At 45.4% G+C, this 19,136-nt stretch overlaps 1 protein-coding gene across 1 annotated transcript in view; it reads left to right on the top strand.

Moving 5' to 3' along the window:
• OTOA (otoancorin) overlaps positions 1-19,136 on the top strand; it is a 222,115-nt gene that overhangs the window by 147,786 nt on the left and 55,193 nt on the right. Inside the window, exon 17 of the mRNA XM_085631332.1 lies at positions 11,786-11,915. Within this exon, the coding sequence (XP_085487458.1) occupies positions 11,786-11,915 (130 nt within the window). The remainder of the gene's footprint in view (positions 1-11,785; positions 11,916-19,136) is intronic.

Raw genomic sequence — 19,136 nt, 5'->3', positions numbered from 1 at the left:
CAGGCAGATAATTGACACCTTGTGAATTCTTCTTAGGCCACAATTATATGCAATACTATGGAGCTGCTATGACAGGAATTCAGCACCTAGTCACAGCCTGACGTAGACAGGATAGGTATAGTTTCCTAAACTGAGGAGCTTCCGTCTAAACACTTGTAAAAGTAAGTACAATGGCAGAGATGTATCCGGGAGACGCGCTGCTTAAGAGAACAGCGATCCCTATACTAAATTGGTGTCGTCCTTTGACAAACATATGTTTAAGCATACAAACGCTGTTCAATTTCTTTTAGAAAACATAAGAACGAGCAATTCAGTAGCTAAAAAAAAGCATCTTATTTGTTATGAGTTAAAGCTGACAAAACACTGTTTTCTGTTATTTAAGCTGCATGCATGAGTCATGAAGCACTATATGAAACCCACAACAACCTTATTACAGATTCATTTAAACCATCTATACATGCAGGCATAGTAGCTCAGTAAGTTAAATATTTGCTGCTAACATTTGTGTTTAATTAGCTGGTAACCTGTTCGAATCCATGCAGGACAAACTCATTCTTCCGATCTCGTTAGTTTGAGTATGTTTAAATTAGGTAATGGCCAGGCCTAGCAGGATAAATAACGTAGCAGAGCTTGAGGCGGTATAGAAATAAAAAGCACATATTATAGCAAGATATACTGGCACCTGAAGATGGGGGAGTCTGAAAAACATAGAATACTGGAAAAGCCCGTGCTGGGAGGCTTTTTGGAGAAACACCAAGGGGTCACTCTGAATCCACGACGCTGTGTCCTGTTAGCAGGAAGTGCAGTCTGCTTTCCTTACTGCATGGAAAGGAGGCCTTTTATCACTTCCCAACATCCTACACATAGATATGTAACATGCATATAGTACGTGCATAGAAGACATTTTAGCTAGAAGTTCACATAATGACGCATTTTCCTCAGAAAAGTGTAATCATTTTACCGCTGGTGTATACCGATAAAGACGTCAAACATGTCTGTCTGGAAAATAGTGACATTAACAAAATTAACTCGTAACTTCTTGGGGCTGCACTACCGAGGGGCCACACAACATTTTATGCACATGCGCCGGGTGCGACTGTTGCTGGCCGAGACTGGGTAACCCATTTCCGAAATAAGTAAACATATTTAGGAAAATTAAACTAAAATAAAACTCACCACCCCACCCCGCCTCAGGGGTCCCGACTCCCGCCGTCCCACGTTTTCGTCGCAAACGCCTTGGTTATCCTCCATTGCCTGAAAGTCTGCTGTATGGTGATGGCGGCCTTGAACTCCTTCCAGATCATGAGCGTGGTGGTGATGGTGCGCATGGGCATGCGCCTTGGGAACCTCAGCGATGTTTCATTGATGCGTTTGTACAGCTCCCTCCAGGTTGCAGTTTCTTTCCTGCCCCCCAAAATGACAATGCTAAGCGGTTCGAGAATATCGAGGCAGTGCAACTTCTTGTTGGATGCAGTCGCGGCCGGTGGACTCACGAGTCATGATGCCGCCAGATGAAACTTAACACTGGAGCCAATCACAACGCTGCAATGGCAGCGTTGTGATCGGTGAGGTGCAGGGGAGAGCGCCCCAGCCGCGCCATTTTCTCCTCAATAAAGTAAAAGGAAGAATGGGCGGTCATGCTCAAGAGCAGGGGGGAGTGGCTTACCCCCTGTTGTGGATACTGACTGTTTGGTCGGCTCCAGGGGCCGACCAAACAGTCAGTACCCACAACAGTGGGTAAGCCACTCCCCCCTGCCCTCGAGCAGGACCGCCCCCAACCCGGCACTTCTGCTTTCTCGCAGTGCGAGAAGCAGGAACATAAAATGGTAGTTTTTACCATTTTATGTTTCTGCTTCTCGCACTGCGAGAAAGCAGTGAGGCGACGCCCAAACGCCCCTATGGAGGAGCCGCCACTGCTAAATAATACTTTTATAATGTAAAATAGTTTCCAGAACTCCATAAGAAACTCCAGCCATGGCTTCATCCTGTTATATTTTAGGCTCCAGGCTAGAGAGGCAGTCTTTCTTTCAGTGACATGAGAACAGAGGATCAAAGCGGCAAAAACCGCGGATGAGTTATGGGCTTTTCCCAATGAGTGACTAAAAAGTCACAACAAAGAACAAAAACATACATTCAAATGTAAATGTGTGTAGAGCAGGTTACCCTTAATGTTATGCCTGAAATGGGGATGAACATTTTGGGCTTGATTCGCAACGAAATTTTTAAAATGTACACTGGTCAGACTCTGCTTACATTTAGATGTAGATTTTAGATTTCTGCGATTCACCAAGGCTTCCGGGATTATGCCTGGAAACCTGCAACAGTTGTAGATTTCGAGAAGTACTCCAGGAATACTCCCATGAAACCTGTGTCTATTCTGATGCAAAGCTAACTCAGCATGTATAATGACACTGTGCACAATAACGCATTCTAAAATGCATTTGTACCAGATCAATTGCTCTTTTATTTTTCTCCACAAGAAAACATTTTTCCTGCTGACAAAACTCCTTCCTCAAGACCTCAAAAATTGTGTGGGGATTCCCTGATGATTGTCATCCCTAGAAGGGACTATTTCCCAGGGCCAGACTGGGAATCAAAGCAGCCCAGGCAAATTGCGTAGAGTGCGTGAGCTCGGCCACTACAAGTGGGATCTGCAGGGATTCTCCATCCAAGAGTTTGTTTTTAAGTAAAAAATTAGGGAAAATAGTGCATTTTACAACATATTTTTCATTGTGCACTGCCTTTTTCACCATCTCCTTCTCACTTCGCAGTTATTTACTTTCTCCCCTTATCCACTTAGCACGCTGAGCCCTTTTTCATGTGCGGAAATACATTTTTCAAACTCTCTTACTGATGGCACTTGTAGCATTCTTGCAGACCAGGATAATTATTCAATGGGATAACACATCATCATTAATATTTATTGGCTCTGTGAAAGAACGATGAATGTTTATTCAAATCAGGAACAGTTGGCTTGACATCAATCATATGTCATCACCTGTCAGTGAAGGTGGAGAATCTGATGACCAAAATATTTGACTTCTTTAAAAAAAAATATGTATATGGTTTATGGGTGGCATGTGTTATTGATTACCACTGCTATTGCATCTAGTACAATATCATTTGCCAGGTCCACTATCTGTACATATCACATGTCAATGCTCTAAAGGAGAGGTGCCAGATATACCACCTACAGATCTTCCTGTATAGCACTGTCTGGGGTGCCCTGGAGGTCTATTGACCAATATGTATGTTCTGCTCCAAGGAGTCATCCCCATTTTTATGTGCCTTTGATCTATGTCCCTAAATAGTTTATGTTAAAAAATGGTAGAGACAAGGGCTTTGAAATTTTTAGTACTGCTAGATTAGTGGGCTCTTGTATATCTGTGAGGGTGGGAGTCTCAGGTGCCCCTAATCACGTTGTGCAGGGTCACCCCAATCACTTTGTTTTACACCACTGCAAATAGCACAAATCCGCATGTTTAAAATTACATCATTGTAATCTGAAAAACAGGAGTGCCTCAAATGAACTTTAGCCAGGTTCTCAAATCTTAAACCTTAGTTTTACCAAAGGGGTGAGTAATTGTCAAGCCACGGATGATCACCCATAATAAATTCTAGCAATTTGCATGGCCCAGGCATCAACACACACACACACACACACACGCACGCACGCACGCGCACACACTCACACACACACACACACACACCACACACACCACACACACACACACTGTCTCACTCTCTCTTTATCACTTACCACATGCAGACACAGACTTTTAAGAATTTTTTTGTTTACATGCCTTTCTATCCGCTGGCAACTTGCATGGGTCCCAATCTGGCTCACTGCTCTTTCACTATTTCCTGTGAAGTTTGAGTTGACTTTTGGATGATGACAAACCCCTCCCAGGGGCAAATCTCCCTCTCCTCCCCCCTGCCCACTTAACTGCGTCCTTTTACCTTCAATTACCAACACAGACAACTTGATTTGGTGCCTTAAAAGGTCGCAGTTTATTCACATATAACATGGTTGTACTTTTCGCAATTTCCCTGATAATGCATATACTCATTGTCCTTGTGATTGTCTTGTACCTTCCTTGCGGTTGTACGCTCCCAGACAGTGTATTTTGCGGGGTGCCCCTTTGTCAGGGCCTCTGTGTCTGCGGTTCCAGGCTTCAACATGCTACCAAATGTTCTGGGTGTCTGTCAGGACCTGCCCGGGCTCCAAGTGCTGTTCAGCTTGCCCTGGACCCTTTGTTGGCCCCTCGCCTTCTCTTCAGGGCCCCTGCCGTGTGGCATCCCAGGGGTCCTGTGTGAGCATCTCTTCTACTCTGCCGTCACATCTACTCTGTTTGCGGCTGTATGCTGTCCTTAGCTCTCTCAGTGCCCCTGCCATGAGGCATCCCAAGGACACTGTGTGAGCCTTCCATCTACCTCTAGTAAACCTTCTCTCTGTTGTCTATCTATCTTGGGTTTCTTCTGCCATGCTCCCCCGGTTTCACGATCGGAGGGAGCTCTCCTCCTCCTCCTACTTCACAAGAAACCCACCTGCTCTAGCACCCCCACTATGTTTAGCAGAAACATGTCCATTCCTACCCCCATCAGGTGCACGCCGTCGTCCAGATGGTACCTGGGGGACAACCAGCGCGTTGTCCATCATCATTTTTAAACCGGGGCCACCCATGCCCAGGCCTCTCCCGGCACTGGGGTCATCCCTTGGTCCGCGTCCGGGGCGAGCTCTCTGAATTTGCCCCACTGAAAACGAGAAATGGCATCCACAATTGAGTTATCTACCCCCGGGATGTGCCATGCCCTGAGCGCAATGTTTGCTCCTAACTGGCAGTCGAGTAGCTTCCGCAGACGGTTGACCACCGCCGGGCATTTCGCTGTCCCCGTGTTGATCGCCTGCACTACAGCGTGGTTGTCTGACCATAGAACTATCTGCCTGTTGCCCAGCTGATGGGTCCAAATGTGGAAAGCCACTACGATGGGGAATAACTCTAGTAGTGAGATGTTGGCCGTGATTCATGATTTTTGGCAGCTTTCTGGCCAGCCCCCTGCCGTCCATGCTTTTCCCAGGATGGCCCCGAACCCGTACCAACCAGCCGAGTCCGTGTATAGCTCAAGTAGGTTGGCCTGCACCCATGGCTCCCTCCACATGAGGGTGCCATTGAAGTTGGTCAGGAAGGCCTCCCACTGCCCCAAGTCCTATATCAGCCCTTGTGTCAAGCAAACCCTGTGGTGCTTCTGAGTTATGCCCCTGGTCAACCAGGCTAGGCATCTGGCGAAGGGGCGCCCTGTGGGGACCACTCTAGTGGTGAAATTCAATTTAGAAAAGTTAGAATTGGACTGCGCACACCAAAAGTGTGAAATGTTGTACATTTGTGGCGTGCTTCTGGGGTATCCCCCTCTAGTCAAGGGGTGTAGAATAAATAAATGGACAAGCGTCACCTGTGTAGGGGACGTTCCCCTGAGCACAGCAAGGACCCACAAAAATGTGGGTTAAAAATGATAATCACCAATCTAAGTCTAAATGATATGACCCAAAAAATGGTGTAAGCTTGAAATTTTATTATGCGTAGATCATTAATATTAAATTGTTCGTATAAATCCATGATGTATCGATGTAATATAATTCACAAGGAAATCAAAACATGCATTTCAGAGTCCCAATGCATTTTGGGCTTTCCGAGCCCTTCATCACGGGCCACTTATCTAAAAATAATCAGCGAAGATACAATGAGGAAACTAACTTAATCTAGCAACAAGATGATGTTATGGTGAAAAAATGGAAATATAGCAGAGAGTTTGCGGTAAAATCACAGAAGATGAAACATTCCTTATATCCCCGAGGTGGAGCGCCGTGTCGTAGAGCAAAGATATATGGTACACCCAGGTGCGAAAAACAGTAGTCAATCCAGGTGGAATTGGACATAAAAGCGTGCATTAGTGTTGAAGCGACTGTTTAAATGTGCATAACGATGTTGAGTAACAAAAAACACGAAGGGAGTGAAACGCTGACACCTGGACGTGAAAAGCCGGTCGCCAAGCCTGGTGAACTGAGAACAGAAACGTGCATGCGTGGTAGTAAATGAACAGAAAATAATCCGCGGCCAATGTTAAGATTAAAATATTCAAGTGACCACATCTATATAGAGCCCAATAACAAAGCAAACGCTGAGTGGAACTTACAGGGATCAAAGTGCTTCCACGTCTACGGGAGATCTGCAAAGCGTACCCACAGTGTGTGAACCACCATACTTGTGAGGGAAAGTCAAACAAAGAGGATGGACTAAGGTGAAACCGGAAGGGGCCGCCATCTTAAAACATGTATTGACAACAATCAAATATGTGGCAAGTGTTGAATCATTTGAAAGAACCCCAAGGTTATAAATACAATGATGCCGTATATGTATGAAACATAATATCAACTAAGAGCAGATAATTGCCCGAAAGGCAACGTGAAGATCACTTTAAAGTAAAAAATGGTATAGAGTGAGACAAAAATGTGCGTGAACCAAACATACTGTGAAGACCCAAGAGGCCTGAAAACACAAGAGACAACAAAAAGAGTAGAGCGACAGGTTTGAAAAAGCAGAAAACATGCCACAGAGTGTGGAACAATGATCTGGAGGGAAATGAGAAACTGGATGCAAAGGGTAGAATAGGTACGCACAGCATGAACAAACATAAGACTGAAGTGGAGGAGAAAATAACCTGTGGAGACAGTCACCACAGTATGTTACCCACAAAGAAATGTTATTATATACAATTGAAAAAATGTGCAAAAGTGGAGAACGGCTCAAAAGGTGAGCACGAGTGTAATGACAGTGTAGTCTGATGACATGAAATGTCCAAAGGAGATGTCCAGGGAGCTACAGATAGCACGAAAACTCCATTCTGTCATTCAAACCAAAAGGTTTTAAAGAGTTCAGGGCTTTTATCCAATAATTCTCTCTCTGTAACAAATAATTCTTGTTGTTTCTTCCTTAAAACTGTTCAACTGTTTCAAGTACTAGGAACTTCAATTGACTGATATTGTGATGGTTGTCTAGAAAGTGAGCAGCTACAGTTGATTTCAGGTTTTTAGTTCTGATGTTACTCTTGTGCTCATGCACTCTGGTCTTGATTTTTCTTTCAGTTTTGCCGACGTACGGCAATCCGCATGGACATTTTAGAAGATACACCACGTTGGTGGTGTCGCATGTGGCTGTCACTTTAAGGTTGACACGTGTTCCTTTCATGGGATGAGTCATCCAAGAACCTCTGATGACGTTGTTGCAATTGCTGCAGTTTAAACCGTGTGTAGTACCCTTGTGAATAGCTGTGGGAATATCTGTTTTGGACTGTGTTAAGAGTTCTCTCAGGTTCTTGCCTCTGTTGCGAATATGGGGTTTTCACTGAAAAGTCCCTTGAAATTAGGTTCCATGGTCAATATTGCCAAATGCTTATTGATGATGTTTGTATAACATTGACTCATGGTGGAGAATTTAGATAAGACTACCATGCGGTTCTGACGAGGATTGTGTGTTTTGGCTAATAGTTCAAGACGCGTTTTGGAGGCACGGCGTGTCTTAGCTTGATCCAAAATGTACGAAGGATAACCACGTTCAGAAAATCTTGTAAGAATTGCATCGATTTGTTTGGTTCATTGTTCTGGCTGTGAGATGATGCGTTTCACTCTCAACAATTGCGAATAGGGTAAGTGATTTTTCAGAGACTGTTGGTGGAAACTATTAGAATGCAACAAGTTGTTCCTGTCTGTATTTTTGCGGAACATGTCTGTCTCCAATTTGTTAGCGGATTTCCTGACTTGCACATCCAGAAATGACATACACTCCTGATGTACTTCGAAAGTGAACTGAATCCGGTCATTAATTTGGTTCAACTCGTTTCAGGCAATCATGAGTTCGTTATGTGGTCCTTTCCATAAAATAAAAATGTCATTTATATATCTCAGGAAAATTCTAGCATGTTCCTTCCATCTGTCCTTTTTGAGAATATGCTTCTCTTAGAATTGATGCATGAAGATATTGGCGTACGCTGGAGCAGTGCAATTGCCCATCAATGTACCCAATAATTGTAAGAACCATTGTTATTCCCACTTGAAATAACTCTGGTATAGAGTAAAATTGAGTAATTCCATGAGGAACAGTTGAAAGTTAGAGTCCAAGTTAGAATTTAGTAACACATTTTCTATAGCTGCTATGCCTAGGTCGTGTGGTATGGAAGTGTACAACGATTTCACATCTATTGTACACAACCAAAGTTCGTCATCATCTTCAATGGAGATCTGACTTAGTCTGGAGATGAAGTCCGTGGTGTCTCTTATGCATGTTCGCATATTCAATACAAACGGTTGTAGATGTTTGTCGAGGAATTTTTCTACAGGCTCATGAAGACTGCCTCTGGTGGACACGATGAGCCTCAACAGAGGTTGCTGAAGACTCTTATGTACCTTCGGTAACATGTATATGGTGGGCAATTTAGGATTGGATTGTGTTAGGTATTTGAACCTTTTCAGAGATGATACCGTCTTCCATGGCCTTCTTAAGCAGAGCTCTCAATATCAAAACAAATTCATGTGTGGGATTGTGATCCAATAAGGCATAAGTATCTGTGTCCAAAACATGGTTGAGTACCTGTTGTTTGCAAAAGCTAGTGTCCATTATAACAAGGGCACCTCCTTTGTCCGCATTTTGACAGGTGATGGCAGTATTGTTTAACAGGTTTTGTAATGTTTTGCCTTCTTTCATGGTCATGTTGCAATATTTGGATGTTTTATGAAAATTGAGGGACTGTAAGTCGTGTTTGACGAGTGTTTCAAAAGTGGCAAAGCTCTTATGGCTTACAGGAGCCGTATATGTACTTGTCGGTCGCAAGCCTTTCAGTAGGTTGTCTTCTTGGGGTTCATGTTGATCTAAAATGTTCTCAATGAAATTTCTGAGACATAAGTTACGCATCAGACGGAATAAACTGATTTCAAGTTCCAAAGCATTGGTGTGGTTTGTGGGAACAAAAGATGTGCCTTTTTGTAAGGTCTTCATCTCAAAAGAACTGAGAGAATAAGAGGAGATGTTGATCACCAAGTTGTTCGAATCTACGTTTTCTTCCCTTTCCCCTGCCTGCCGGTGATTGGAAGGGATTTTGGGTCCGTGTTGTCCTTTTCTTTTCTTTTACCCCTCCTGGGTCATCTTTGTCCGACGTACCTTCCCCTAAAAAAGGTACCTCAGAAGTTTGGGGAGTGTCAGTGCTTGTAGACGGTTGCGTGGTTGTTATGCGTTGTGGTCGTTGTCTGGTGTCACTGTCCGATGAAGAAGTCTCAGTTTCAGTGTTTTGGGTGTATGGTTCTTTTTGTGTACGTTTGGCATAGACCTCTGCCCATGAGTACACTTCTCCGAGTTTGTAATCTATTTTGTCACGTTTGTATTTGTGTATCTTTCTCTCATTTATTTCTTGTGTATATTTGTTGAGTTGAGTATTAATGTCATCAAGAGTTTTGGTGAGATCCTCAGGGAATACATTTTCATTGCAACTTCTTCTGCATCAAGTTGGCGATATTCTCATGCGCCATTACTCAAGACTGTACTGGGTGCTGCGATCCAAGGATCAGAAGTTGTACGTAGAAAAGTCAGAATTGGACTGCGCACACCAAAATTCAATTTACCCAACAGCTGCTGTATCTCGCCTAGGGTTGCCTTCTTCTGCTGTCTCAACCTCACAATGATCTCTCTCAGTTCCGCCACCTTCTCGGTGGTAGTCTTCATGTCCCTGCCACTGAGCCTAGTTCTATCCTAAGGGAGGACAGCTTTGTGGTGGGACCCTCAGTCTTGTCCAGCGCTCGAGGGACGCCCAATTTATGTGCCAGGCCAATGAAACGGTGGAGGAGGTTTGCACATTCTCCTGTGCCCGCCCCTCAATGAAGAGGAAATCATCCAAGTAGTGGACCCTTCCCACCGCCGGGGTGCGCGTCTACAATTCCCACTTCAAGAAACCGCTGAACGCCTCAAAGTACGCACAGGATATGGAGCACCCCATGGGCAGGCATTTCTCATAATAGTACTGGCCGTCTAGTTGGAAACCCAGTAGGTGGTAGCTATCTGGGTGTTCTGGTAGGAGGCGGAATGCTGATTCAATGTCCGTTTTAGCCAAAAGGGCCCCCTCCTAACTTGTCTTATCAGGTCCACTGCGTCATCTACTGATGCATAGGCCACCAAGCAGCTCCCTTGGTCCAGCCAGTCATTGATGGAGTCTCCCTGGGGGTGCGACAGGTGGTGTATTAGTCTAAACTTGCCTGCCTCCTTCTTCGGAACCATGCCGAGAGGGAAAACCTTCAAACCTTCTAGTGGGTGGGAACTGAACGGGCCCGCCACACTTCCTAGTTGAACTTCTTTTCCCACCTTCAGCTGGGCCACCCCTGGGTTGTCCCGTATAGATTTCAGGTTCCGGCTCTCCCGGTCCCCCATTAGACCTTTGTAAGGGAAGGGGAAGCCCGTCGTGAAGCCTTCTGCTAGCATGTCTCTGGAGGGCTTTCAGGACCCTGGCATTCGTATTCATTGAGAAATTCCCCCAGAGTGCATAGCACTTATTCTATATGAACAGAAGGTGCACGATGTACAGCTAAAATATCATGGTTAAAGTATGACGAGGGTTTCAGGGAGAAGATGCAGACGTGGCCAGTGATTGAATGAGACTGTCAAGAAATGGAGGGGTTCACGACTCATATGGTAGCAGCCAGGGAAGGGGTGGGCTCGAGAGAGCACACTTTTCGGAACTATGACAGTCAGGGGCAGTCTTTCAAAGGCCAAGGGGTTCGGTGTTCCTTGGGGACCTTGCGCCCCCTTCTTGTCCCCACAGCCGCAAGCCGACCCGCCCCTGATTGGGGGGGGCGGTAGGCCCTTCTGGGGCTACCAATCCCGATTGCCCCCTTCGAGGGCTTTGCGATGGGGAGGGAGGGCTTCCTGCCTCCGGGCGGCGTTTGTCCTGGGCCCCCATCGGGTCTGGCTATGCCTTCCCCAGCCCGGGTGTCCACACGACGTTGGGTGCATTGTTATGCTGTAACTTCTTATAAAAGAACTGCACTGAATTGATTTGCAGCGCAGGGCCCGTGCTGACAAGAACACTGTAGGTGTGTGTCACCGGCCCTGCCGTAGAGCGTTAAAATTAGTGATAGTACTTGGTGACTGGAGAGAAAGATGGCCGCCACCGTGGGCAGGCAAGCATCAGCCCCTAGGACACCGACCCAGTGCAACCTATAGCCTGGCAGGAGTGGAACTCTAACCATTCCAAGAGTGGGAATGGGTTGAAAAAATAGGTTTGTGAACCCACACAAACTCATTGGTTTATGGATGTGCAAAATATTTCTAGTGTGTCCTGAAATGCCCACCGCAACCACTAGGAGAATATTTAACACCACGTAAAATTTCCCGACAAAAGGGTAATATTCTCGGTAAGTAACTATTTTTAAAAGCGTAAAACCAAATTTTGTGAATAGCAGAAGTGAATTTGCACTCGTAATCGTGATATTTGCTCGTCTAATTCCAAAAAGCTGTGGCGAATTGGCCATTTGATGTCTGAATGGTCCTCGGGGGAGTCAACATTCCCCTACAGCGATCTTGTCCACTTCTAGTTGTTAAAGGACGCATACGAAAATCTGATTAACAAATTTGATAAATGTGTGTTTGTTCAGTGAGCATTTCCTTATTATGTTCCTTGTTAAGCCTTGAATAACGCTCACATGCATCCCTTTTCCTCCTTTTTTTTGTTTACTCCTATCAATAAATAGTTCCCAAATCCAGTTTTACAGATTGCCTCGAAGATTCCAGGAGATGCGCTTACAGATGAGGTCTTGTCTGCATTGTTCGATGCGGTTAGTGACTACAGCCCGCGAGCTAACATCTCTGATCAGAGGCCCGGTGAGTACTGTACTTGTATCCGGATCCTGACACAATGCCGAAAGCATAATAGCAGCCATTTTGAAACATCTGCTGCCTATGAATTGCTCTTTTGTTGAGCTTTGCTTCAACCACTATCTTTGAAAATCTTTCATATCAAAGGGCCAATGCAAATATGCGATTCTGCTGCCACACATTTTCCAAATAATTATGGAGTTGTCACATTTGCCACATAATCCATCATCTGCTGCATAATTTGCAGATTTTGATAAAACAAAAATGTAGCTTCTAGCACAAATGGATCAAACGTTACTAAAAAAATAGAGGCAACAGGTGCTGACGCAAAGTGGAATGCCCTTCGCAATAGTTGACCGGTAACCTTTCAGTTGCTTTCTACTATATTTGTCTGTTAATATAATGTGAAACCTCTGCCCAGGCGGGGTTAATATGTGTATAAATTACAAAATAATGAAGTAATACTATCACAAAATGTGCAGCATTATGCCACATGATTTGCCTTTCCTTGCCACATAATTCAGTCATGACTGACGCATAATTTGGTCCTTCCCTGTCACATAATTGCAGTGGCTCTGCATAGCAGACACCATTTGAACAATAAAGAAAAATCTCTTTAAAAAATAGGTACCACAAATTGCGTCTGGTAACTCTTTTTACAGCTATTTTGGGGCCTAAAAGTCATTAGAACATCTAAAAGCATTATCGGTGATGGATGGACATGATGAATATAAGCCAATTATAATGCCTCAAATAAGATTACATTCCATTGTTTTACAGCTAGCAAAACAATGGAATGGAATTTCTTTGAGTTTGCCATCCGAGGGTACCTGGCAGAGTCACGACTGATCTGCATATGGTTCCTCCTCGTGTTTAATGGAACACTGAGCATAGAAATAAATGCTGCCTAGAGCAATTGCCAGTGGTTAAGATTAATGTACGCATTTGTTTTTCTCTAGAAGCCAAAAAGTCATTGCACATAGCTCCGAATTAAAGAAAATCATTTTTGGCGACGGCTCGTTGGTGAAGATGTGGCACAGATTTAGACTTTATGAGTCCATGGGGCATAATGCCAGCCTAGTGTTTTCTTTTTGCCAGAGACACATTTTCACCACTATGGTACACTACAGGTGGCACGGAGGGAGACCTCTGGAATTCTGTTAAATGAATGCATTACATTTTGTATCTACATTCTAAGAGTGCATCATTACGCCTTGCCTATGTGTGGAAAGGGATTAGACTGAGTTCCCACGTAGGAAGATTGAATTTGCCTTCCAGTGACTGGCTGGTTATTTCTTCGAATGAAATTCATTTTCAATCATTGTCTTATCTTAAATACTCTATTAGCAGCCATTCCAATTATCCCATACAAAGAGAGTGTAACACCCTCGCAAGCAAAGTTCAAGCAAGCTAGGTTTCACTAATTGCCTGATTAGCATTGCTTGTTGTAATGATACTAATACTACAGCTTGCTAAAGGTTTCCTGGCCCCTTGGCAAAGATTGGGTCCCCGCTGTCATTTTTGGATTCATAAGATTCCTTATTCTTATGGCTACTAGGCTTGGGCGGTAAACTCTGCTCCGTGTGCGGAGTTTTCCACACTCCACGCTCCGCGGAATATGCGGAGTTCTGAAAAACTCCTCTTCGTGTAGTGGAGCGGAGTTTTTCCCTTGCTTGCCAACATTAAGTTGGCGAGCACAAGTAAGGAAAATCCAATGCTAGACCGCCTCCCAGTGAGATTTCTCAACGCGAGTGATTGCGTATGGTCGCTACCGCTCGAGTTGAGAAACCTTCCATTGGTGTTGGGAAACCTGCTGCTCAAATAGAACTTCTACTCGAGCGGCAGAAAAAAGCAGCCCAAATGGCGTGATGTAGAACACTCTGCCGCTTGAGGAACTCCGCATAGTGCGGCAGAGTTTTTTGTCACTTCTATGCAGAACTCAATGAACTCCACCGAGGCCTAATGGCTACTGAGTTTGGCTTGCCCAATTCACAATTTATACTTCTGCTAACCTAAGAAGAGCAGAGGCAAATTTTCTTTATTAAAAAAAAAACAGAGGTTTGCAAACAAGGCAGTGAATGCTTTTAACCATGTACAATTGTATTTTTCGTTTTTTATAACTAAGAGGACTTATCACCACGCGCATTCAAAAAGTCCTTACCGGATACTTTGCCATTCAGCCACGCTGCTCTTGTCACCGCCGTGAGGGGAACGGCTACTGTGGGGGAGAACCGAGCTCTGTCCAGATAACGCCGTGAGGGAAACGGCTGCGAACTACAATACCCAGAAGCCTTGTCGCTGGGCGCCCGGCTGTGACGACATCAGCCCGCGCCCAGCACATTCAAAAGACCCTCAGGCTTCGCGCAGCGCGGGACTCGCATTCAAAAAGTCCTTACCGGATACTTTGCCATTCAGCCACGCTGCTCTTGTCACCGCCGTGAGGGGAACGGCTACTGTGGGGGAGAACCGAGCTCTGTCCAGATAACGCCGTGAGGGAAACGGCTGCGAACTACAATACCCAGAAGCCTTGTCGCTGGGCGCCCGGCTGTGACGACATCAGCCCGCGCCCAGCACATTCAAAAGACCCTCAGGCTTCGCGCAGCGCGGGACGCGCATTCAAAAAGTCCTTACCGGATACTTTGCCATTCAGCCACGCTGCTCTTGTCACCGCCGTGAGGGGAACGGCTACTGTGGGGGAGAACCGAGCTCTGTCCAGATAACGCCGTGAGGGAAACGGCTGCGAACTACAATACCCAGAAGCCTTGTCGCTGGGCGCCCGGCTGTGACGACATCAGCCCGCGCCCAGCACATTCAAAAGACCCTCAGGCTTCGCGCAGCGCGGGACGCGCATTCAAAAAGTCCTTACCGGATACTTTGCCATTCAGCCACGCTGCTCTTGTCACCGCCGTGAGGGGAACGGCTACTGTGGGGGAGAACCGAGCTCTGTCCAGATAACGCCGTGAGGGAAACGGCTGCGAACTACAATACCCAGAAGCCTTGTTGCTGGGCGCCCGGCTGTGACGACATCAGCCCGCGCCCATCACATTCAAAAGACCCTCAGGCTTCGCGTAGCGCGGGACGCGCATTCAAAAAGTCCTTACCGGATACTTTGCCATTCAGCCACGCTGCTCTTGTCACCGCCGTGAGGGGAACGGCTACTGTGGGGGAGAACCGAGCTCTGTCCAGATAACGCCGTGAGGGAAACGGCTGCGAACTACAATACCCAGAAGCCTTGTTGCTGGGCGCCCGGCTGTGACGACATCAGCCCGCGCCCAGCACATTCAAAAGACCCTCAGGCTTCGCGCAGCGCGGGACGCGCGCGGGCGAAGCCCGGGCCAAGGGCGGGCCCGTCCTTGCCCGTCAAGGACCGATCAAGGCCGGGCAGGGCAATCCCTCTGACATCTGCTACAGAACTGTAAGTGTCCCAGCGCCTGTCTATGTCCCATAACGTATCTGGACTGATTGTGTGTTTGGCATAGGACATATTTCCTGATCCCTTGCCGTCTGGCCCCTTTGGAAGCTGGGTCTGTAGCGGACATTGGTGACTGAACTATTTAAACTATGGCTGGGAGTCAAGAACATTCATTTCCCGGAAAAATTGGGGGTTTGGCTAAGGGCACTTTGGACCATTATTTTAGTAAGCCTAGCACGGATCGAGAAAGGGAGGACTTACTAGCAGAGCGCAGGGTTGAGCGCCGCAAATCGATTGAGTACCTAAAAAATAGACGACCAATTGATTTGTCGCAACTAGCTACCCTGCCAGCCGGAAATCTTTCTGGTGATGAACTGATCTCCCTAGATGGTGTCCCTGCACTACTTCGCGAGCTATCCCCTGAACCTTTTGTACCCAATTCATTGGACTCTATACACTCAATCACAATCTCTAGTTCACTTGATTCCTTGCCTGACCCAAAAGTGATACCAATTCCTCCATTGATAAACAAAGAGATCTCAAAAAGAAGGGCTAGAAACCTACCGTTGCATAAGATTCCTGGTCCACCACCTAAAAAAAGGAGAAAGAAGGGGGGAGAGGCACGCAGACCTAGGATAAATCACACTGCTTCGGGGAAAAGTAATAAGACCACTAACCAAAATGCTCCTACACATAATTCACCAGTGGTAATTTCTAAGGCTGTTGCTAATACTGTATTAAATCCATCGGAAGTTGACATTCCCCATTCTAGCCCACCTAAGAAAGTTCTCTTAACTGATCCCCTGGAAAGTATTGAAAATCTTATTAGGTCTTTCATACTACCAATAATTGAGAGGTTAAAAAGGGTTGAAGAAAGGTTGGAGAATATGGAGCTAAATATTAATAATAAACTTGGCCTAATTAGAGATAAAGTGTTGATGGACGGTCCTCCTGCTAAAGCACAACAACCTATTTGTTGTGTTGACAAGGATGGCCCAGACTTAATGAGCAGGAGGACTGTTGCCATTACAGAGATGACCACTGGCCCTAAAAATCTGGATATACCAACCCCTAGACCTGTAAGACCTGTAAGATTGGCTCCAAATGGAACCCGGAGGAGTGGGGGCAAACAAGATGGAAAAAACATAGACAACAATGAGTGTAAGAGCCCTAATTGTACTAGGGGTTCTAGTGGTAGGGAACCACGGGTTGAATTACCTCCGGAAGCAGTTCCCTATGTGGTAGTACTGGCAAGAGTACCCAGATTGCCAGACGGAAAGAAAGAGGGTTTTTTTCAGCTTAAAAATAAGATCATTCATTGGCTGAGTCAAAACCGCCCACTTCCCCATTATATCAATGGCGAAATACTTCATGTTCGCCGACTTGATTGGCTGGGTAGCAGAGAGAAGGATATTGATGGGGACTTGGTTGTTGTTAACTTCAGGGATCCAATGGCAGTAAGGTACATCCTTAACTATCCTGTGGAGATCCCAGGTACTGCTATTGCTCCCCTGGAATTAACTTTTTTCTACCCAAGAACCCACGTGAGTAGAGACCGACATTTCGGGGCTTCCCTTTTTCCCCTGTCCTTGACTAACTTCCGTGTATCCCGTACGTATGAGCAGGATATGCCCAAAACTAATCTTCAACAAATGAATGCTGATAAATTCCATAGGCAGGATACAGTACTCCCACAGAAATATGGAAACTGTAGTAGGAGACTGGAAGATTTTGTCCCTTTTACACCATTGGATGTCTCAAATAGATACCAGGCCCTCTCTAACCTTGATGGCTGTGACTGACAGTTGAGGCAAAAGCCCTTATTGCCCCCCGACAAATTACAGCCTGGCCCATCGGAGATTCTTGAGCTACCTTATAATGATACATCCAACTTAAGGAAAGGACCAAGCCCAACGAAGGGGACTTTGAGCCCAGATTTAATTACCCCCGCCTCTACTTTATGCACTCTCTTTAACTGTGTACCTAACCTAGAGGTGGTAGCTGGTCCTCCCGAACTGAGTAGCTGTGCTGGCTTACCAGACTACCGAATCCCCAACCAATTATCTAATGTTAGTGGTATTAAAATTATCTCATGGAATGTGGCCGGCCTTAAAAATAAATCCTCTAACCCGGAGTGGAGCTCATTCATTTCCTCATTTGATATCTGTATGCTCCAGGAGACCTGGCTGCTTAAAAAGATTGTGGCTCCGGGCTTTGCAATATTTGATATTTTGGCATGCAAGAGTAGCAGGGGAAGGCCCTCGGGAGGGTTGTCCATATGGGTTGGCTCCCACTTGGGTGCAAAAGCAAAGGCTATTCCAATCCACTCACGGGATGTACAATTCGTTCTCCTGGAAGTGGAAAAAGGCGTGGATATTGCCCTGATAAATGTATATTCAAGACCGACTAAGAGGGGCCTGGAATCAAAGGCCATTAATGTATTGTCCAACCTACTGCAGTCGCTTGACTCCTCTACTGTGATAATTCTGGGCGGGGATTTCAACTGCCATTTTGAGCCTTTATTGGACTCAAGTATGGGAGACCGTGATGAAGTGGATACATTATGGAATATTCCCGATCCACTTACTCCACCGGTAAAAGCATGGACTCCCCTTGTCTTGCAAATGCAGTCTCTCTCTCTAAATGCATCATTGCGAGCGTGTAATGGTAGGGTAATGCCAGATAGACCTGGAAAAAAGACCTTTAACAAAGCTAGCTACACCTCAATAATTGATTATATCTTTATTGAAGCTAAGTATTGGGATAGATTCTATGATTTCATGGTCATGGAGAGGTTGGACAGTGATCACAACGTTCTAGTCCTGACACTTAAACCAGGAAGCTTCGGGCTTAAAAATTCAACCCTGGTTGAAAATCCTGTACCTGAACCATTAAAAATCAGTAACTGTAGAAGAAGAGTAAAGTGGCCAGTATTCCAAATCTCTAGCAGTAAGTTGGCGGAACTGTATGGTATAATAATTCCATTTATTGAAAAGATGGGGGCCGCCGGACCCTTGGTCAGCCCTACCGACATCCATGGGAAATTGGTCATTGCATTACGGGATATTCTGTACCCAGTAAAAAGGGCTATATATCCTAGGACTGAAACGGCTAGATGGTTTAATAAAACGTGCCGCCTAGCTAAAAAGGACCTGCTGTTTGCAATAAAAACAAAAGATAGAGATGCAGTTAAAACTAATCGTTCTCTATATAAAAAGGCTATTGTCGAAGCAAAGAAAGCAGGGGAAGTTGAACTGTGGGAACAGTTGGGCCATGCGCTCTGTTGTAAGGACACTAAAACATTTTGGTCCATTGTTGCAACTGGAGTAAATGGGCATTCTTCTGCACCTGCCCCAAATATAGCTGCCTCCATTTGGGAAAAACACTTTAGTGACCTATATGGAACACATGACCTTGATAGAACCTCTGCAGATACCTTTGATTTCTCTCTCGTCCAAATGGATCTAGCCTCTATTGAATTTTTTACTTTGGCCGAGGTGGAATCTGCAATTGGGAAAATGCTCTCAAATAAAGCACCAGGTCTTGACAAATTGCCCGGAGATATATTTAAGTTCCAACCAAAGATCTGGGCACCCTACCTGGTTGTCTTATTTGATAGCATTCTAAAGGGGGGTGAAGTGCCCTTTACTTGGCTTGGGGCAGAAATTGTACCTGTTTTTAAAAAGGGTTGCCCATTGACTCCCTCCAACTATAGGCCTATTAGTTTAATAGACACCTCGCAAAAACTAATGGGGAGAGTCCTTCTGGACAGGGTCCTTGGCTGGATTGAGGAGAATGAAATCCTGACCACTTTT

The sequence above is a fragment of the Triturus cristatus genome, chromosome 10 (assembly GCF_964204655.1).
Source record: "Triturus cristatus chromosome 10, aTriCri1.1, whole genome shotgun sequence".
Lineage (NCBI taxonomy): Eukaryota > Metazoa > Chordata > Amphibia > Caudata > Salamandridae > Triturus > Triturus cristatus.
Note: the sequence above shows the minus strand (reverse complement) of the source record. Positions and strands in the feature narration are given on the sequence as shown.